General features: G+C 43.5%; 1 protein-coding gene across 1 annotated transcript in view; it reads left to right on the top strand.

The window, feature by feature from the left end:
- Positions 1-23,193, top strand: part of ARFGEF1 (ARF guanine nucleotide exchange factor 1) — a 298,382-nt gene that overhangs the window by 149,375 nt on the left and 125,814 nt on the right. Inside the window, exons 13-15 of the mRNA XM_075353189.1 lie at positions 2,185-2,293; positions 8,792-8,993; positions 17,470-17,581. Of these exons, the coding sequence (XP_075209304.1) occupies positions 2,185-2,293; positions 8,792-8,993; positions 17,470-17,581 (423 nt within the window). The remainder of the gene's footprint in view (positions 1-2,184; positions 2,294-8,791; positions 8,994-17,469; positions 17,582-23,193) is intronic.

The following is a 23,193-nucleotide window of genomic DNA, read 5'->3' as shown; positions in this document are numbered from 1 at the left end:
TCCCAATGATTCTGAGGTTTACCTCTCCTCTGGTCCCAATGGTCCTAAGGTTCCCCATTGCTCTAGTGCCAATGCTTCTGCCATCACCCACTGCTCTGACTCTGATAATCCTGAGGTTTCATGCTGCTCTAGTTCCATTGATTTTGGGGTTCCCTGCTGCTCTGTTTCTAATAATCCTGGTGTCTCCTGCTGCTTTAGCTCTAATGACTCTGCGGTCCCCCACTGCTTTGGTTCTGATTCTGATGCTTCTAGGGTCCCCCAATGCTCTGGTTCTGATGCTTCTAGGATTCCCCACTGCTTTGGTTCTGATACTTCTAGGGTCCTCCGCTCTTTGGTTTGGTTCGGATTCTGATGCTTCTAGGGTCCCCTACTGCTCTGATTCTGATGCTTCTATGGTCCTCCCGCTTCTCTAGTTCTGATTCTGATGCTTCAAGGGTCCTCCGTTTTTCTGGTTCTGATTCTGATGTTTCTAGGGATCCCCGCTACTCTGGTTTTGATTCTGGTACTTCTAGGGTCCCCCGCTTCTCTGGTTCTGATGCCTCTAGGGTCCCCCGTTGCTCTGATTCTGATGCCTCTAGGGTCCCCCGCTGCTCTGGTTCTGATTCTGATGCCTCTAGGGTCCCCCTCTGCTCTGGTTCTAATTCCTCTAAGGTCCCCCGCTGCTCTGGTTCTAATTCTAATGCTTCTAGGGTCCCCTGATGCACTGATTCTGATTCTTCTAGGGTCCCCCGCTTCTCTGGTTCTGATAATCCCAGGGTCTCATGCTACTTTTATTCTGATTCTGATGCTTCTGTGGTCCCCCGCTGCTCTGGTTCTGATTCTGGTTCTTCTGGATTCTCCGCTGCTCTGGTTCTGATAATCCCAGGGTCTCAAACTGCTCTGGTTCTGATTATAAAGCTTCTGGGGTCCTTCTCTATATTTACTTCCCCAAAAGTGACAGTAATTGACCACAGTGGTGACCCCCAGCCTGCGATTAGCTACACTGATCACATCTGTCAGGGCGGTCCTCACTTGAGGAGGGAGTCGAGCAGTCGGGGATCGGTGAGCTTTACATGTCTTGTTTTATTAATTAATAAGTTTCTATGCTGTTTTCAAAACAATTTTGCCCACTGGACACGGGTATCTCCCTATTATATAGTGATAGCACATGGGCACCCACCATGAGGCTCTACGGACTGCCATAGCAATGCATCCCCTTTAGGACCTGTCCACCGGAGATGTACATGTCCCACAGCAGAATTGGTTGCAAATCTCCAGAGAATCTGAATCAAGGTCTATATATGAATTTTTACTGGAGACCCACAAAAGATTTTGTCTAGTCTGCATTGAAAGTGTTGATATGACAAATCTTCAAGTCTACAGCATATGAATGAGATTTCTAAAATCTCCACTTATCTGGCACTGTAATCCTCTGCAGATTTGAGTAAGTTTGCAGATAACATTGGTAGCGGATCCATCCAGTGTGACTTTACCCTTACTGCTTTTTCCGGGGTTCTCTTTAGTTGCCCACGCAGGCGGGAGCAATATTGTGGAGGAAATAAATAAAAGGGAACTGTACCCCTCAGTGCTTTTTTTTTTTTTTCTACCGCCTGCGCTCTGCACCCCCTGCGCTCTGCACAGCCTGCGCTCTGCGCCCCCTGCGCTCTGCGCCCCCTGCGCTCTGCGCTGCCTGCGATCTGCGCTGCCTGCGATCTGCGCTGCCTGCGCTCTGCACCACCTGCACCCCCTATGCTCTGCGCCGCCTACGCTCTGCACCGCCTGCGGTCTGCACCACCTGCATTCTGCACCGCCTGCACTCTGCACCTCCATCTATGTATAAAATGATGGCGCTGTCCAGGGATCACAGCCCCAATGTAAGGGTACCAGAGAGAATAAAATGATTACAAAGCTTATATCCTATTACATCTTCTCCTGAAGCTAATTAAGCCAAAAATAAATATATAAATTGCAGAGAAGCTGTGACAGGTTGCTTTTAAGTAGAAATCCAGACAGTTGTTTCGGCACAAGCCTTTCCTTTCTGCACATGATATCAGACAGACTAATTACTGTGTCAATGGAGGCTTGAAGGGAGGTTAATGGAACGGCAGAGAGTTTTCTGGAGAGGAGACTGACAGTAATGTGCATGTGTTGTTACAGAGTGATGCTGTTGTTACAACCTGTAATGCATTTCTTTTTTTCATTTAGGAATTAAGTCTGAGGAAGAAAGGTTTGGAGTGCCTGGTTTCCATTTTAAAATGTATGGTGGAGTGGAGCAAAGACTTGTATGTGAACCCGAACTCCCAGACGACCCTGGGTGAGGAGACTCGTAAACTGGAAATGATCTGCCACATTGTTTAGTTTATGTTGGAAGCTACTTTAGTGAGGGTTTAGTAGGTGACACGTTAGTGAATGTTCTGAATGGCTAAACCGTCATAGGACGACGTTCACACTGAGAGTAGGCGGACGACCACCAGAGGCTCCAGCAGGTGACGCACCCGTACTAGAGAATGGCGGTGAATATCACCGATTAGTATCATAGGAAATAAGGGGGCACCTTTCCCCTATTGGGATCACCACCAGCAACAATAGACAATATCAAGATAGAAAGAATTGCTGTATATAGGGATCAACCAATAAGATTTTGTTCAAATCATCAAAAATGTATTTTATTGGCACAAATTTTATACATACTAAAATATCCACATAGAACAGTGAAAAATAGCAAATAAAAACATCTATATCATTTGGCCCTTGAGGAAGCCACATCTCCAGTGGCGATACGCGTGGGGCAACACCCCATACTTGCGCCGATCCTGAGGCCTCACACCACCTTAAACCTGGGACTTCTAGCAAGGGGTAATACATCTTGGTGATGACTTTCTGGATAGTCTGTGACTTACCTGGTTTAACTATTGAACTGGGTGTATTGATTTCCTCATTATAAGGTTATCTTCATCCCCTTCTTTTTCTAGTATTTTGTACTTATTATATTGTATTTATTGATGGTGGTGCCAGATGGGGTACAATTCTCTAGAGTAATATATGGCATAGGATTTGCAGTGAAAATTTGCACACAGATCTAGCATTTATGCCTGTGAATAGTATTGATTTGTACAACTAGTGGAATTTCATTCAGGATCATGGTGCTGGGTTCCTAACATGGAACTATGTACAGTGCCTACAAGTACTATTCAACCCCCTGCAGATTTAGCAGGTTTACACATTCGGAATTAACTTGGCATTGTGACATTTGGACTGTAGATCAGCCTGGAAGTGTGAAATGCACTGCAGCAAAAAAGAATGTTATTTCTTTTTTTCTTTTTTTTTTTAAATTGTGAAAAGTTTATTCAGAGGGTTATTTATTATTCAACCCCTCAAACCACAAGAATTCTGTTTGGTTCCCCTAAAGTATTAAGAAGTATTTCAGGCACAAAGAACAATGAGCTTCACATGTTTGGATTAATTATCTCTTTTTCCAGCCTTTTCTGACTAATTAAGACCCTCCCCAAACTTGTGAACAGCCCTCATACTTGGTCAACATGGGAAAGACAAAGGAGCATTCCAAGGCCATCAGAGACAAGATCGTGGAGGGTCACAAGGCTGGCAAGGGGTACAAAACCCTTTCCAAGGAGTTGGGCCTACCTGTCTCCACTGTTGGGAGCATCATCCGGAAGTGGAAGGCTTATGGAACTACTGTTAGCCTTCCACGGCCTGGACAGCCTTTGAAAGTTTCCACCCGTGCCGAGGCCAGGCTTGTCCGAAGAGTCAAGGCTAACCCAAGGACAACAAGGAAGGAGCTCCGGGAAGATCTCATGGCAGTGGGGACATTGGTTTCAGTCAATACCATAAGTAACGTACTCCACCGCAATGGTCTCCGTTCCAGACGAGCCTGTAAGGTACCTTTACTTTCAAAGCGTCATGTCAAGGCTCGTCTACAGTTTGCTCATGATCACTTGGAGGACTCTGAGACAGACTGGTTCAAGGTTCTCTGGTCTGATGAGACCAAGATCGAGATCTTTGGTGCCAACCACACACGTGACGTTTGGAGACTGGATGGCACTGCATACGACCCCAAGAATACCATCCCTACAGTCAAGCATGGTGGTGGCAGCATCATGCTGTGGGGCTGTTTCTCAGCCAAGGGGCCTGGCCATCTGGTCCGCATCCATGGGAAGATGGATAGCACGGCCTACCTGGAGATTTTGGCCAAGAACCTCCGCTCCTCCATCAAGGATCTTAAGATGGGTCGTCATTTCATCTTCCAACAAGACAACGACCCAAAGCACACAGCCAAGAAAACCAAGGCCTGGTTCAAGAGGGAAAAAATCAAGGTGTTGCAGTGGCCTAGTCAGTCTCCTGACCTTAACCCAATTGAAAACTTGTGGAAGGAGCTCAAGATTAAAGTCCACATGAGACCCCCAAAGAACCTAGATAACTTGGAGAAGATCTGCATGGAGGAGTGGGCCAAGATAACTCCAGAGACCTGTGCCGGCCTGATCACGTCTTATAAAAGACGATTATTAGCTGTAATTGCAAACAAGGGTTATTCCACAAAATATTAAACCTAGGGGTTGAATAATAATTGACCCACACTTTTATGTTGAAAATTTATTAAAATTTAACTGAGCAACATAACTTGTTGGTTTGTAAGATTTATGCATCTGTTAATAAATCCTGCTCTTGTGTGAAGTTTGCAGGCTCTAACTTATTTGCATCTTATCAAACCTGCTAAATCTGCAGGGGGTTGAAGACTACTTGTAGGCACTGTATTGGGGTGTTCGTTGACTGTTTTTAGATGTTTTTATTTGCTATTTTTCACTGTTCTATGTGGATATTTTTGTATGTATAAAATTTGTGCCAATAAAATACATTTTTGATGATTTGAACAAAATCTTATTGGTTGATCCCTATATACAGCAATTCTTTCTTTCTCTCTGAATATCACCGATAATGTGCGAGGTCTGGGGATTAAGTGACCGTCTCCAGAACATATCTGGGTGCAGAACATATCTGGGTGCAGAACAGGACATTGGTGATCCGCTGACACCGACTCTGCTCACAATTACATTTGTGCCCTAAGAATGCTGTATACACCAAATGTATAAGTGGGGCTCCATTTACCTGACAGAGGCCACATATATATATATATATATATATATATATATATATATATATATATATATATATATAATATTACAGTATACGCACACATATATTATATATATATATATACACACACATATATATATATATATATATATATATGTGTGTGTATATATATATATATATATATATATATATATATATATATATATATATATAATATATGTGTGTGTATACTGTATATATATATATATATATATATATATATATATATATATATATATATATATATATATATATATATATATATATATGGGTATAGATCAGATTGTGATGATCATGGTGGGCCTTTATCACAACCTACTTGTTTTATGGAATGATCGTGACTTGATGTGAGCAAAGCCTTTACATTGCAGAACAACCCAGTCTTAGTTGCAGGAGTATTCTAAAAATTCTTTAAAATCCTAGAATAACAGTGATAAAAAATTGCCATTGAATAAATTACAATGTGGCAGAAATTTCATAAACCTGAGAGAAATTGCATTCCTGACCCAGCGAGCTGCCACATTTTCTAAATGCAGCCCAATTGGCGATCGACTGACTTACCATGGGCCTATCCAGTGAAAGCCAGGACAGCCTAACCTTTAAAAAATGTACTATATTATGGCTGCCATTTAATTAAATGGACAAGCATGGAATACATAACCCTTTTTTTATATATATATATATATATATATATATATATATATATATATATATATATTCAGTCAGACAGGGCCAGAAATATTTGGACAGTGACACAAGTTTTGTTATTTTAGCTGTTTACAAAAACATGTTCAGAAATACAATTATATATATAATATGGGCTGAAAGTGCACACTCCCAGCTGCAATATGAGAGTTTTCACATCCAAATCGGAGAAAGGGTTTAGGAATCATAGCTCTGTAATGCATAGCCTCCTCTTTTTCAAGGGACCAAAAGTAATTGGACAAGGGACTCAAAGGGCTACAATTAACTCTGCAGACGTCTCCCTCGTTAACCTGTAATCAATGAAGTAGTTAAAAGGTCTGGGGTTGATTACAGGTGTGTGGTTTTGCATTTGGAAGCTGTTGCTGTGACCAGACAATATGCGGTCTAAGGAACTCTCAATTGAGGTGAAGCAGAACATCCTGAGGCTGAAAAAAAAGAAAAAAATCCATCAGAGAGATAGCAGACATGCTTGGAGTAGCAAAATCAACAGTCGGGTACATTCTGAGAAAAAAGGAATTGACTGGTGAGCTTGGGAACTCAAAAAGGCCTGGGCGTCCACAGATGACAACAGTGGTGGATGATCGCCGCATACTTTCTTTGGTGAAGAAGAACCCGTTCACAACATCAACTGAAGTCCAGAACACTCTCAGTGAAGAAGGTGTATCTGTCTCTAAGTCAACAGTAAAGAGAAGACTCCATGAAAGTAAATACAAAGGGTTCACATCTAGATGCAAACCATTCATCAATTCCAAAAATAAACAGGCCAGAGTTAAATTTGCTGAAAAACACCTCATGAAGCCAGCTCAGTTCTGGAAAAGTATTCTATGGACAGATGAGACAAAGATCATCCTGTACCAGAATGATGGGAAGAAAAAAGTTTGGAGAAGAAAGGGAACGGCACATGATCCAAGGCACACCACATCCTCTGTAAAACATGGTGGAGGCAACGTGATGGCATGGGCATGCATGGCTTTCAATGGCACTGGGTCACTTGTGTTTATTGATGACATAACAGCAGACAAGAGAAGCCGGATGAATTCTGAAGTGTACCGGGATATACTTTCAGCCCAGATTCAGCCAAATGCCGCAAAGTTGATCGGACGGCGCTTCATAGTACAGATGGACAATGACCCCAAGCATACAGCCAAAGCTACCCAGGAGTTCATGAGTGAAAAAAAGTGGAACATTCTGCAATGGCCAAGTCAATCACCAGATCTTAACCCAATTGAGCATGCATTTCACTTGCTCAAATCCAGACTTAAGACGGAAAGACCCACAAACAAGCAAGACCTGAAGGCTGTGGCTGTAAAGGCCTGGCAAAGCATTAAGAAGGAGGAAACCCAGCGTTTGGTGATGTTCATGGGTTCCAGACTTAAGGCAGTGATTGCCTCCAAAGGATTCGCAACAAAATATTGAAAATAATATTTTGTTTGGGTGTGGTTTATTGGTCCAATTACTTTTGACCTCCTAAAATGTGGAGTGTTTGTAAAGAAATGTGTACAATTCCTACAATTTCTATCAGATATTTTTGTTCAAACCTTCAAATTAAACGTTACAATCTGCACTTGAATTCTGTTGTAGAGGTTTCATTTCAAATCCAATGTGGTGGCATGCAGAGCCCAACTCGCGAAAATTGTGTCACTGTCCAAATATTTCTGGACCTAACTGTATATATATGGGGGGGGGGCTCCTATAGGCAGGGCTTCTACACATATAACAAAGTAGGGACTATAAAAAAATGTTTACAGAAATTCATAACCCCACCCCACCCCCCCTCCTAAAAAAATAACGGTGCAGTTTCCTTTTTTGGAGACTGAATCCATGGTCTAATGATCCAAGCCAACAGCAGGCCCATAGAATAATAATAATATTTATTCACTTATATTAATTAATTCCATTACGCTTTACATACATCAGAAACACTGTCCCCATTGGGGCTCACAATCTAAATTCCCTATCTGTATGTCTTTGGAGTGTATGCAAACTCCTTGCAGATATTTTACTTAGTGGAATTTGAACCCAGGACCCAAGCACTACAAGACTGCAGTGCTAACCACTGAGCCACCGTGCTGCCCAGAGAATGTAGATTTATAATTAAAAGGAATCTGTCACTAGGTTTTTGCCACCTAATCTGAAAGCAGCATAATGTAGGGGCAGAGATCCTGATTCCAGCGATGTGTCACTTACTAGGCTGCTTAGTATATTTTTGATAATATCACTGTTTGATCAGCAGTAGATTATTATTAGAGGACTACTTGGCGTGCTGCAGGTAGTCCAGCATATTCCTGAGCTCTGTATAACTGCTAGATCTGCAGCAGAGAAAACATTGATTTTATCAAAATGACAGCAAACAGCTCAGTAAGTGGCATATTGCTGGAATCAGGGTCTGTATCTACACTATGCTGCTCTCAGATGGGGGAGCAAAAACCTGGTGACAGATTCCCATTAAGAATCCAGGGAGAAAGCTTTAAAATGCATAGCAGTTTATACACGTATATTTAGTTACTTTTTGGAGCCGGTGGATTTTAAATATACCTAATAATAAATGGTAATTTTTTCTTTTGTTTTTTTGGCAGGGTAGTGCTGGATATATTTTTTTTATGCAAATAATTTCTCTACCAAGTTGATGGCAATTTAGTGCCATTAGCCTCCTTTACTTCAGTTAATATGGAAAACGTTCCCATCTCCACAGTTGTGATGCCTCCTTTGTACTGTGGCTAGCGTTACACAAATTTTGTCTGGACCCAGCTGTGGTACGCTTGTTTCAGGATGTGTCTTCAATGACATAAACCTCCTTTGCTGGAAAAGCCTCTGTCTCTTGTGATTTGCAGTCCGCTGCCTAAAATCCGTCAGCTTTAGATTCGCCGCGGTCGTTTCACATCGTTTGTATTACTCAGTGGTAATATGTTTTTGCTTTTTCTCTTTGCTTGCAATTTATTTTATTATCTTCATGCAACAGGTCAGGAGAAACCCATCGAGCAAGAGACAAACGAGACCAAACACCCAGAGACCATCAATCGATACGGCAGCCTGAACTCGCTGGATTCCACCACTTCCTCAGGCATTGGCAGCTACAGCACGCAGATGTCTGGCACCGATAATCCCGAGCAGTTCGAAGTCTTGAAACAGCAAAAGGAAATCATAGAGCAAGGCATAGATTTGTGAGTGGCGCTGGATGATCGCGACCTTTCTGACATTTTTTCTTCTTCTCATTTCTAGTGGTGATTTCTTAAAGGCTCAAGATTTAAGGGGTGGGGGTGTCTGTATTTACCAAGGGAAGGAAAATAGAGTGATATTATGTGTGTATATGTATATGTATATATATATATATATATATATATATCTATGGTACAGACCAAAAGTTTGAACACACCTCATTCAAAGAGTTTTCTTTATTTTCATGACTCTGAAATTGTAGATTTACGTTGAAGGCGTCAAAACTATGAATTAACACATGTGGAATGAAGTACTTAACAAAAAAGTGTGAAGCAACTGAAAATATGTCTTATGTTCTAGGTTCTTCAAAGTAGCCACCTTTTGCTTTCATTACTACTTTGCACACTCTTGGCATTCTCTTGATGAGCTTCAAGAGGTAGTCACCAGAAATGGTCTTCCAACAGTCTTGAAGGAGTTCCCAGAGATTATTAGCACTTGTTGGCCCTTTTGCCTTCACTCTGCGGTCCAGCTCACTCCAAACCATCTCGATTGGGTTCAGGTCTGGTGACTGTGGAGGCCAGGTCATCTGGCGTAGCACCCCATCACTCTCCTTCTTAGTTAAATAGCCCTTACACAGCCTGGAGGTGTGTTTGGGGTCATTGTCCCGTTGAAAAATAAATGATGGTCCAACTAAACGCAAACCGGATGGAACAGCACACCGCTGCAAGATGCTGTGGTAGCCATGCTGGTTCAGTATGCCTTCAATTTTGAATAAATCCCCAACAGTGTCACCAGCAAAGCCCCCCCACACCATCACACCTCCTCCTCCATGATTCACGGTGGGAACCAGCCATGTACAGTCCATCCATTCACCTTTTCTACAAAGACACAGTGGTTGGATCCAAAGATCTCAAATTTGGACTCATCAGACCAAAGCACAGATTTCCACTGGTCCAATGTCCATTCCTTGTGTTCTTTAGCCCAAACAAGTCTCTTCTGCTTGTTGCCTGTCCTTAGCAGTGGTTTCCTAGCAGCTATTTTATCATGAAGGCCTGCTGCACAAAGTCTCCTCTTAACAGTTGTTCTAGAGATGTGTCTGCTGCTAGAACTCTGTGTCAATCAATAAATAACGTCTGGAACACCATTCTGAGTCTGAACTGGGTGCAAAAACCTAACAAATTTACACTATATGGAGAGAAGGTCTGCACACCAGTGACTATGTAAGGGGAATATATGAAAAGCAGAAACTGCTGTGTGAATACTGACATGAAAAATCCAATAGCTATATGTAAGAGTGAAAGTATGAAAAATGGAATCTGCATTACTGCCATGAACATATGAATAAAGAGAAATGTAGCTATTGAATTGATCAATGCAATAGAGCCCCAACACTGCGCCAAAGTATTTCTCTACGTTGCGGTCCCTAGCTTGTGTGTGTCCTCTCATGCAGTTAAAAAACTTACCGTGTATGGGAAGCTGAGGCCCAGGCTATATATACGTATCATGTGGATTTGGCAATAGGTGTGGTGGGGAGGGTTCACAAACGAAAAACTACAAATCAATCAAGAAATAACGTCTGGAACTCCATTCTGAGTCTGAACTGGGTGCAAAAACCTAATATATAACCTAACCTTATATATGTATAATATATATATATTTTTTTCTTTTTCTTGCCATAGATTACTGCGTCTTTTATTTAACCCCCAGGCTATTTTCTGCTTTTCTTTTTTTGCTTTCCTTCTTCTGAGAGCTGCAACTTTTTTATTTTTCTGTGAATCTTGGGCTTTGTTTTTTACGGGGAAAGGCGCATTCCCCACAGCAGCCATTTACATTGCGCTGTCACATTTTGACAGGGCGATCTAAGGAGTTAACAGTCATGGATGGATCGCGGTTCTACTTACACCTGATGGCCGCACATGTCTGCTGTACAAATCAGCAGACATGTGGGACTCACCACCGGCTCACCGCAGCAACTGGCGGTAATTACACCGACATGAGCTAGGACGTACCCAGTACGTCCATTGTCGGTAAGAGGTTAAAGGGTTCCTCCCATCTCCAAGATCCTATCCCTATATGTAATAGGTGTAATAATAATATTAGCAAATACCTCCGATTAGCAATGTAGTATAGATCTCCTGATATAGCCATGTCTCTTACCTCATCTGCAGGGCATTACAGGATAGGCATACATGGTTTCAACCACAAGCAGTTAACTGTCACCCTGAGTGGATGTAATCTTGGATACCTAAGGTCCTGAAATGTCCTGCACATGAGGTAAGAGCTATGGCTATATCAGGACATCTATACTACATTTCTATTTGGAGGTATTTGCTAATATTATTATTATTACACCTACTACATATTGGGATAGGATCTTGGAGACGGGATTAACCCTTTCAGTTGCTCTTGATATGAATGTGTGCATGGTGCCAGAGTCTGCTCATTCGTTTAGTTGGTAACAGATCTTAAGAGGTTTCTACTGATTCCTTACACACTGCTGAAATTTTATTCTTACCAGACGGTGGCCTAGAGGACCCGTCTCCCGGCCTCCCCCTGGTAAATGGGGGCCTCTAGAGAGATCACATTTGGTAAATGACCCCACAGTCAGTCCTAAAATGGCCTAATACGCTGTTACATATTCAGGCTTTATATTCTCATGGTATGGCATTTAACCCCATAATTAGATGCACAACTGTGAATAAAGCCGCAGCGGAGTTATCCCAGGAACAAATATTAATTTACTTTATTACATCTAAATATCTATTTGCTCTCAAAGATCATGTTTTCCGTATTAATTTCTCCTTTTAAATCCTCTGTGTAGATATCGCAGTTACATCCTCCTTCTGGTGCCCACTTAATATGTCCAGTACTGGTGAGAAGAAGCTTCTTCTAGTCCAACAAACTATTGGCAGGACTAAGAGGAATAGTAGGGGCTCCAGAGAGCCGCAGGTCGCTGACCCCTCACCTATACTGGACATACAAGGGGGCTGAATCCAGACAACACTAGGGGGCACCATAACAAACCTGCTACAGGCATAACTGGAATAGGGGCATTTTTAATTAAAGAATTGCTGTGTGACGGCCAGATTAATATAAAATGTGAATACGTAAAGGGTTATTCATGTTATTATAAAATTAATGAAATTACAAAATGCTTGTAAATAAAAAGCAAACCAAGAACAGAGGGATTTTTAATTATTGTTTATGGCTTGTTGCCAAAGTCATTGGCCAGCGCTGTAGTCTGCTGAGGTGTCTCGTGTCCTAGGCATGAAGCACAGTGCTTACAAGCTTGCTGTAGAGCATGGAAGCGCTGCTCTGAGGCTTCACAGTTGCTGGCTTTGGCCATTTTCAGTGCCCTGTGCTCCTTATATGCTCACAGCAATGGTGCCTGACAGGTCAGATGGCAGTATGATGATGATGATGATGAGACACCCCACACCGCAGCCAGAGTGACGCCTGGAGGTGGGGAATAGTGCACTTCTTAAAGATGGGAAGTGGTCTCCTCCCCCAAAAAACACTACTTTAATTCCTTTTCTTGAAATTACTGCTAATTAGCTGTTGTGAGGCCAAACACCCGTGATGTTTAGGTGCAGTGGAGTCCTCGATTTTTGCTGCTGCTGCTTGACAGCTTTTTGCCTATGCACAGTATTGGGGAAAAAACCCACCAGTCATGAATAAGAGGACTCCGCTCTGTGCTACAGTGCCAGATTTCAGCAAATCTGCCTGCTCTGGCCCATAATAATTTTATTTCTATAGCGGCAACATATTTAACAGCACTTTACAATTCAGGGTGACATGTACAGACAATAAAGACCTAGAGTAAGGCTTTGTTCACACATAGCGTTATAGCTGCGTTTTTTCTGCAGACAAAACTTGCTCTCTTGGTAGTAAAAAAACAGGTTTGCTGCATTTTTTGCTGCTATGTTTTGTTGTTGCGTATTTTGTTGTTGCCTTTCTTGTTGCATTGTTTGTTGTTATGTTTTGTCTTTGCGTTGTTGGTCTGTGTTTTTTGTCTGTTTTGTCTTTGCGTTTTGTCGTTGCGTTTTGTCGTTGCGTTTTGTCGTTGCGTTTTGTCGTTGCGTTTTGTCGTTGCGTTTTGTCTTTACGTTGTTTGTCGGTATTTTGTCTTGGCGTTGTTGGTCTTGTCTTTGCGTTGTTTGTCATTGTGTTTTGTCTTTGCATTGTTTGTCGGTGTTTTGTCTTTGCGTTCTTTGTCATTCTTTTTGTCTTTACGTTGTTTGTCGGTGATTTGCCTTTACGTTGTTTGGCGGTGTTTTGTCTTTGCGTTGTTTGTCATTGTGTTTTGTCTTTGCGTTGTTTGTCTTTTTTGTTTAATTTGTTGTGTTTGTATTTTTGGTGTGTCATTTTTCTAGAGTATCTATTTTAATAAAGTTATTTTCATTCACCACAAATGCAGCAAAAATTCAGTTCTTGCGCTTTTACCGTGTTTTTACACACTCCTTACTTGCAGTGGTGAACAAACAAAACTCTGCAAAAACAATATTTTTCGGACTATAAGACGCACCTGACCATAAGACGCACCCTGGTTTTAGAGGAGGAAAATAGGAAAATAAAATTTTAACCAAAAAATATGGTCATGACACACTGTTATGGGGCGAGGATCTGCTGCTGACACTGTTATGGGGGTAATGTCCCCAAATTCTCTACTAAGGTACCCCATTCTGATAAGGATCCTCCTGCCTTGTATATGATCCTGCTCATATACCCCCATCCATCCTGCTAATAATATACCTTCCATCCATCCTGCTCATGATATACCTTCCATCCATCCTGCTCATGATATGCCCCCATCCATCCTGCTCATGATATGCCCCCATCCATCCTGCTCATGATATGCCCCCATCCATCCTGCTCATGAAATGCCCCCATCCATCCTGCTCATGATATGCCCCCATCCATCCTGCTCATGATATGCCCCCATCCATCCTGCTCATGATATGCCCCCATCCATCCTGCTCATGATATGCCCCCATCCATCCTGCTCATGATATGTTCCCATCCATCCTGCTCATGATATGCCCCCATCCATCCTGCTCATGAAATGCCCCCATCCATCCTGCTCATGAAATGCCCCCATCCATCCTGCTCAAGATATGCCCCCATCCATCCTGCTCATGATATGCCCCCATCCATCCTGCTCATGAAATGCCCCCATCCATCCTGCTCATGAAATGCCCCCATCCATCCTGCTCATGAAATGCCCCATCCATCCTGCTCATGAAATGCCCCCATCCATCCTGTTCATGAAATGCCCCCATCCATCCTGCTCATGATATGCCCCCATCCATCCTGCTCATGATATGCCCCCATCCATCCTGCTCATGATATGCCCCCATCCATCCTGCTCATGATATGCCCCCATCCATCCTGCTCATGATATGCCCCCATCCATCCTGCTCATGATATGCCCCCATCCATCCTGCTCATGATATGCCCCCATCCATCCTGCTCATGATATGCCCCCATCCATCCTGCTCATGATATGCCCCCATCCATCCTGCTCATGATATGCCCCCATCCATCCTGCTCATGATATGCCCCCATCCATCCTGCTCATGAAATGCCCCCATCCATCCTGCTCATGATATGCTCCCATCCATCCTGCTCAAGATATGCCCCCATCCATCCTGCTCATGATATGCCCCCATCCATCCTGCTCATGAAATGCTCCCATTCATCCTGCTCATGAAATGCCCCCATCCATCCTGCTCATGAAATGCCCCATCCATCCTGCTCATGAAATGCCCCCATCCATCCTGTTCATGAAATGCCCCCATCCTGGTAAATGGCGTGTATCCTGTGGCACAGGAAAAAAAATAAAATAAACGTTTATACTTACCCTTCCTCACTCCTTGAAGCACCGATCTCTGTCTCAGCTGCAGCGCCGCTGTGTCGAGCCGTCACCGTGTGTCGAGCCGTCACCGTGTGTCGAGCCGTCACCGTTGTCTGGAGCATCGTGTCTTCCTGTCTGTGCCGGCGGTCAGCTGATCTGGACACTAGCGGCGCGCACCGCGATAACGTCATCGCTGTGCGCGCCGCTAGTATCCACCAGCTAGTGTCCAGATCAGCTGACCGCCGGCACAGACAGGAAGACTCGATGCTGCAGGGGGGCGGCTCCACACACGGTGACGGGTGAGTACACTGATTCACTGCACCCCGCGCTGATAATGATGCACGGGGGGCAGTGAATACAGCCGCACATGATCACTCCAGGCTGTAGTTGCCAGGGGTGATCACGGCCGGCTGCTAATTATGCACACACCCCCCCTTCCCGCCCATCACCCGCCCACCTGTCAGCGCCGGTTTCGCTGAGAGATGATGGGCGGGAGGATGGGCGTGCATATGTAATGAGCGGGCCCACGTGGTCACGGCAGGCTGCTACAGCCTGCTCGTGCCGCCGATGACCCGCTCCACCGCGGCACCCTCATTCCCCGCACCCGCAACCTTATAGTCAGACCATAAGACGCACCCCCCACTTTCCCCCAAAATTTGGGGGGAAAAAAGTGCGTCTTATGGTCCGAAAAATACGGTAAAGAACTGACATGCTTTCAAAAAATATCAGTTTTTCATTTCAGGCAGGAAAAAAAAGCAGGTGTGTGTGAGAGATTTCTGACTCATAGGTTTTGTTGGTACTGTAAAAAGCAGCTTTTAATTTCCATAAAACTCATGGAAAAAAAACGCTGCATAAAAACGCAGCAAAAACATAACTTGTGAACATAGCCTAACACAGTTACAGAAGTGAGGGTCCTGCTCACAATCTATAAGGAAATGGGCGGATATAATAAATAAAAACTGCTTGCCTTGGGTATGGTTCAGCAATCCATATTAGGCCACGTGCACACGTTGAGAATTTTGTGAGATTTTTATCTTAGTATTTGTAGCCAAAACCAGGAGTGGAACAATCAGAGGAAAAGTATAAGGCCTAGGCCACACGGCATGAAAATCGGGGCGAGTGGAGTGCGATAAAAAAATCGCATTCCACTCGGACCAATATTAGCTTGTGTGTCAGCGCACATGAGCGATTATTTTCTCAGCCCTAATCGGGCCATCAAGTCTATGGGGCGAGAGAAAAATCGCACTGCACTCGCGGTACACCGGTGTACCGCAAGTGCAGTGCGAGAATGGCATTAGCAGCCTACGGAGGAGATAAATCACTCCCTCCCCTCCTCAGTGCCGGCCTGCCCCCGCAGCTGAGCTCCGCTCACACGGTCGGACCTCAGTCGCAGGTACACTCGCATGACGCTCTGCTGTACTACCAGCGTGAGCCGAGTGTCGTGCGAGGGGATCGCAGTAATCACCGTGTGGCCCCGGCCTAATAGAAACACCGGCACCACTTGTACATTTCTCACCCACTCCTGGTTTTGTACTTGCATACACTGAGGTAAAGAAAACCTAACCAAATACTCAAGATCGCAACATAGTCTTAGGCCACAGTCACATGTTCAGTATTTAGTGAGGTTTTTTTTACCTCAGTATTTGTCAGGCCAAACCATGAAGAGGTAAAAAAAAATACAGCAGTGGTGCCTGTGTTTCTATTATACTTTTCCTCTGATTGTTCCACTCCTGGTTTGTCTTACAAATGCTGAGGTAAAAAACTCACCAAATACTCAACGTGTGTATATGGCTTAGGCTATGTTCTGATGATGAGTGTTTGGTGAGTTTTTTCACCTCAGTATTTGTAAGCCTAAGCCAGGAATGGGTAAAATAAAATACAGCAGTGGTGCCCGTGTTTCTATTATACTTTTCCTCTGATTGTTCCACTCCTGGTTTTGGCTACAAATACTGAGGTAAATAACTCACCAAATGCTCAACGTGTGCACATGGTCTAATGAATAGGTGTTCATTATAATGATGGCCGAATCATACACACTTTATCCTGTTTTTGAGCCTTTATCGGACAAACGTTTTCTTCTGCAGCGGTTAGCGTCCATTTTTATAACATATATTAGTTTACCGTTACGTTCTTTACCATCATTATGAATTTCAGCAATTTTTTTCCAGTGAAATCTATGGAGTAATAGATTTATACAGATAGAAAGTAGATGTCTGACTTTGGAACTGCACAAATTTACTTCAAAAGCAACAAGGTGGAGGTCAGGGGTAAAAAAAAGTTACTGTATCCTAGCAACAAGATGCGACATTGCAGACAAACAAGGGCTAAAAGCCTGGCAGTGATTGATATCTTTGATGGCGGGAATGAGGCACTTGATTTAATGTCGTCTTGCTGAGTGCACGCCGCACGCCGCTCTGGAGCTGAACTATAAAGCTCGTCTTGATCATTACATTTGGATTTCTCGGAGATATGTTCCAGGATATTTACAGTTCAGAGACGTTGACTTACAATTTTGTCCAAGTCTCAGACTGATTGCACCTAATCTTTGAAGTTAAAATGTGTTATTTGCAGCCCAGTGTGGCTTCATTGTATGGATCTAAGCTTCTCCCTTGTTATTCATTGTACAGATTTAACAAGAAACCAAAAAGAGGAATCCAATACTTGCAAGAGCAAGGGATGCTGGGTAATACCCCCGAGGATATCGCCCAATTCCTGCATCAGGAGGAGCGCTTGGATTCTGTAAGAATTTCCTTTTGTTTATCAGACTTGTTTGGGAATTGACGTACAATATCTTGTATGTTACTAAAATAAATGTTTCTTGATGGTGTTAATCCACTATATTGTCATCAAACAGGGTGCGGCCACACACTGGGGTGTGTAACAGGCAGCAGAGCTCGGCAGCACTGATATATGCCATTGCCTCCTTGTCTTTAAAGCACGAGTATAATTGAGTAAAGCTGTGATCTGTAAGAAGCCATATTCAGTTACCAGCCTAGCGTCCCGACGTCTTCTAGATGACAATAGTGGTGCAATGATGTCATAGTGTAACCAGTGTCATTCTGTAGTAGAGGGGGCATCATACTGGGCTGCACTGGAGCGTCCAATGCCAGAGGAGTGTGTGGGGGCAGAGTGTATAATAATATATGCAGGGGAAAGAGGGTATAATATAATTAGGGGGCACACTGGCAATAACCACTACACATATGGCAATCGGACTATTTTTCTGGCTCAATGTCACATATTCTAGTGTACATAACCTGTAAATGAATATATATATATATATATATATATATATATTATATGCACACACACACTGTGTGTCCACCCATATCCTGTCCACCTCCATTAACTTGAGAATGGCTTCAGCTATAGGCATAGAAGTGGTGTCCAAGTATAGTAAAGTAGCCATGCGCTACGCAATGAAACCACCTATAGCGCCACCTGGTTAAAAACAACGGAGTTAACATTTTTATCTCGAAAACGGGACGAGATAGAGAAAAAAAGTGAATTACAAAGTTGTAGGGCATCATCAATTCAATACAAATCGACACCTTGCATACAGAAATGCTATGATTAGAACATGTAAAACTCACAAGGCTGTGGACGTGAAGCGATACCTCATGGAGACCTTCCTACTAGAGTTGAGCGCGGGTCTAGGTTCGAGGTTCTCCAGTTCTAGGCTCGAGTGATTTTGGGGGCTGTTCGAGATCGAACTAGAACTCGAGCTTTTTGCAAAAGCTCGATAGTTCTAGATACGTTCGAGAACGGTTCTAGCAGCAAAAAGCAGGGCTTTTTTCAGCTACAGTGTGCAGGAGCCATCGCTGGCAGCCTGCCAGAAGCTGGTAACCAAGATAAACATCGGGTATCCAACCAAAGCGCTTTGGTTAGTAACCCGATGTTTATCCTAGTTACGTGCAGGAAGCCCACACTTCCCCGCAGAGCTCGCTCCGCCCCCTCCTGCCCGCGGCATGTACACACACACACACACACACACACACACACACACACACACACACACACACGGTCCCGCTCGGCTTACCTGCGGTGATGAAGTCCCGCCATCCCGACCTCAGCGCTGTCACTGTCCTCCATGGCCGCCGCTTGTCACATCACCTTCTCTCGCTTTCGACCCGAGACTGACTAGCGGTGACGTCACGGGCCTCTCGCGATGCTTGGCTGTGAAGGCGCCGGTCATTGAACTCAGTGACAGGGGCTGTCAGTGTGCTGGAGATCAGCGCAGGTAATGTACCTCGCTGACAGCAGCACTTGTCATCCCCTGCAGTGACCTGGGCTGACCCATTGATGTTAGCTCAGGTCACTGCACTACTCTCCCAGCCAATGGGGAACATCTTGCTCTTCATTGACTGGGACAGTGTGGATCGTCATGGCAACCCCTTGGATTACACCAGACCTGGATTTGTTTTTCTTTCTAATAATTTGGTTAAAGAGGGAATGTATTGGGGAGTGTTTTTTCAAATAAAAATGTGTTTGTCGTCTATTTTTTTTATTACTGACTGGGTTGGTGATGTCGGGTATCTGATAGACGCCTGACCTCACCAACCCCAGGGCTTGATGCCAGGTGACATTACACATCTGGTATTAACCCCATATATTACCCCGTTTGCCACCGCACCAGGGCGCGGGATGAGCTGGGGCAAAGCACCAGGATTGGCGCATCTAATGGATGCGCCACTTCTGGGGCGGCTGCGGCCTGCTATTTTTAGGCTGGGGAGAGTCCAATACCATGGACCTCCTTAGTCTGAGAATATCATACCCCAGCTGTCTGCTTTACCTTGGCTGGTGATCCAATTTTGGGGGGACCCCTACGTGTTTTTTTTTTTAATTATTTATTTAATTTAAAATAACAGCGTGGGGTGCCCTCAGTTTTGGATTACCAGCCATGGTGAGGTTGCCAGCTGTGGTCTGCAGGCTGCAGCCGTCTGCTTTACCCTAGCTGGCTACAAAAATAGGGGGAACCCTACGTCATTTTTTTTTTCATTTTTTTGGCTAAATACAAAGCTAAGCACCCCTTAGTGCCATATGAAAGGCACCAAAGGGTGCAAAATTACAAAATGCAGGAGAGTGGGACATTATGTGTCTTTCTGCCATTATAATGACAGAAAAGACTGATATGAAGTGCACAAGCAAAAGAAAATCACCAGAGCGCTCTACGCTGTGAAAAGCAGTAGAAAATGGCACTGGAGTGAACATGTGACCGCCTCATGTAGGATGAAGCTATGGATCCTGGGTAAATTTATGCATTTACCCTCATTCAGTTTTTTTGCAGTACACAAAAAAAACGGACGGCACACGGATGACAAACAGATGACATACGGACCGTCTACGGAACGGAAACGGATGCCACACGGATGCACCCGTGAAAAAAAACGGACTGTTTTTTGCAGACCACAAAAATGGATCGGTCGTGTTAATGTAGCCTTATTCTGATCTGCCGTTTATAAACAGCAGGCAGAAATAAGTGAATAACGCCCCCCAGCGTCAGAAAATCTCCGGGGTTTCAGGGCTAGCTGAGACCCTGGAGATCATGATTCAGGACGGTTTTTCCGGTCCCCGCTCACGTGATCACAGGTATACACCTTACACCGATGATCACGTTACAGTAAATGACAGCGCCGGTAAAAAATTATTTATCTCCCCACTTTTTCTCCACTTTTTCTCTGCTTTTTCTCTGCTTTTTCTCTGCTTTTTCTCTGCTTTTTCTCTGCTTTTTCTCTGCTTTTTCTCTGCTTTTTCTCTGCTTTTTCTCTGCTTTTTCTCTGCTTTTTCTCTGCTTTTTCTCTGCTTTTTCTCTGCTTTTTCTCTGCTTTTTCTCCGCTTTTTCTCCGCTTTTTCTCCGCTTTTTCTCCGCTTTTTCTCCGCTTTTTCTCTGCTTTTTCTCTGCTTTTTCTCTGCTTTTTCTCTGCTTTTTCTCCGCTTTTTCTCCATTTTTTCTCCATTTTTTCTCCATTTTTTCTCCATTTTTTCCTCCACTTTTTCTCCACTTTTTCTCCATTTTTTCTCCGTTCTTTTTCTCCGTTCTTTTTCTCCGTTCTTTTCCTCCGCTTTTTCTCCATTTTTTTCTCCATTTTTTCTCCATTTTTTCCTCCACTTTTTTCTCCACTTTTTCTCCGTTCTTTTTCTCCGTTCTTTTTCTCCGTTCTTTTTCTCCGTTCTTTTTCTCCGTTCTTTTTCTCCGTTCTTTTTCTCCGTTCTTTTTCTCCGTTCTTTTTCTATGGTCGGTCTACCCATTAGCTCTGCCATGCATAGTGTAGCTCTACACCTACTGCACATGTTACTTTATGATTGACATCTCTTTCGTACCAGAGCTGTCTAAGCCTACTCTGACCCCATATTTGTCATTACTATATTGTCCTTGTACTGTATTATGACATTTGTATCATGTGTTTCATTTCTTGCTGTGTTGCAATTTTTTTGCTGCATCCCAATTGTACCTCTACATTGTTCGAGTTTATGTTATTGTTCTCTCACTCTTATGTGATACTGATTATTGTCATTTTTCATGATTACATGCAGATAAGTCCAATCTGACGAAGGCTCAGGCCGAAACGTCATTTGTAACTTGTTTTGGACAAAAACATATATGCTTATGAAAAAAATTTTTTTCTTAATACGGACCAATAAAGAGTGATTTTGCATTACTATCCATTGTGACTTACTGACTTAGTCTGGGAGATATAGAGTGCCGAGGTTACTCACTAATTTTATCTATTATTACCTCTGAGCACCTATATACCAGTGAGCAGAGCTTCCTCTACAGTAGTTCTCCTGATTAGGCATGCCCTTACCTCATGAGCAGGGCATTGCAGCTTTGGTAGCAACCATTACGACATGGACTCTGCTGCTGTGGACCCGGGGAGAGTGAGTGCAGATTCATTGCACCCACACTCCTCACATGAAGGGTCCGCACTTCTAGAAAATGGGGGATACGTTCCCTGAGTGTCTCCCCCCCATATCCTAGACGGTCCAGAGTCATCGTGGGACCTCTTTATTTTTTTCTTACAATAAATTGGTGAAAGAGGAAATGTTTTGGGGACTGTTTTTTCAAATAAATTTCTTTTGTCGATTTTTTTTGTTTTTGTTAGTACTGACAGTTTATGATGTTGGGTATCTAATAGACGCCATGACATCACAAACTGCTGGGCTTGATCTCAGGTGACTTTACAGCTAGTATGAACCCAATTTATTACCCCGTTTGCCACTGCACCAGGGCACGGGATGAGCTGGGGTGAAGCGCCAGGATTGGCGCATCTAGTGGATGCGCCACGTCTGGGGTGCCTGCGGCCTGCTATTTTTAGGCTGTGAATAACTATGGACCTTCCCACCCTGAGAATACCAGACCACAGCTGTCCGCTTTACCTCTGCTGGTGATCCAATTTGGAGGGGACCCTACTTTTTTTGTGTAATTATTAATATTTATAAAATAATTATAAAAAAGAGCCTGGGGGGACCTCCACATTGGATCCCCAACCACGGTAAAGCTGCCAGCTGTGGTTTTCAGGCTACAGACGTCTGCTTTACCCTAGCTGGCTATCAAAAATGGGGGGACCCAACGTCATTTTTTTTTAACTATTTTTTAAATAGAAAAAATTAATGGGCTTCCCTGTATTTTGATTGCCAACCAAGGTAACGACAGGCAGATGGGGGTGGCAACCCATAGCTGTCTGCTTTATCTGCGCTGAGAATCAAAAATACCGCAGAGCGCTACGTCATTTTTTTTAAAGATTTATTTTTACAGCACTGTGATGTCCAGCAATCAAAATACAGGGAAGCCCATTTTGTTTTTAGTTATTTAAATAAATAATTCAAAAAAATATATATGGGCTCCCGCTGCATTTTTGTATTGCTAGCTAAGGGTAATCCAAGCAGCTACTGGCTGCTAACCCCCACTGCTTGGTGTTACCTTCACTGGCAATGGAAAATCCAGGGAAGCATTTTTTAATTTTTTGGCCAAAAAACTACAAAAAAAGGACGTGAGCTTCGCCATATTTTTGTATGCTAGCCAGGTATAGCAGGCAGGTGCTGGAAGAGTTGGATACAGCGCCAGAAGATGGCGCTTCTATGAAAGTGCCATTTTCTGAGACGGCTGCAGACTGCAATTCGCAGTAGTAGGGCCCAGAAAGCTCAGGCCAACCTGTGCTGCGTATTCCAATCCCCAGCTGCCTAGATGTACCTAGCTTGACACAAAAATGGAGCGAAGCCTACGTCATTTGTTTTCTAATTATTTCATGAAATTCATGAAATAATAAAAAAAAGGGCTTCCCTTTATTTTTGGTTCCCAGCCGGGTACAAATAGGCAACTGGGGGTTGGGGGCAGCCGTACCTGCCTGCTG

The sequence above is a fragment of the Anomaloglossus baeobatrachus genome, chromosome 6 (genome assembly GCF_048569485.1).
Source record: "Anomaloglossus baeobatrachus isolate aAnoBae1 chromosome 6, aAnoBae1.hap1, whole genome shotgun sequence".
NCBI lineage: Eukaryota > Metazoa > Chordata > Amphibia > Anura > Aromobatidae > Anomaloglossus > Anomaloglossus baeobatrachus.
The sequence above is the reverse complement of the archived record's forward strand: the minus strand, read 5'-3'. Positions and strand labels throughout refer to the sequence as shown.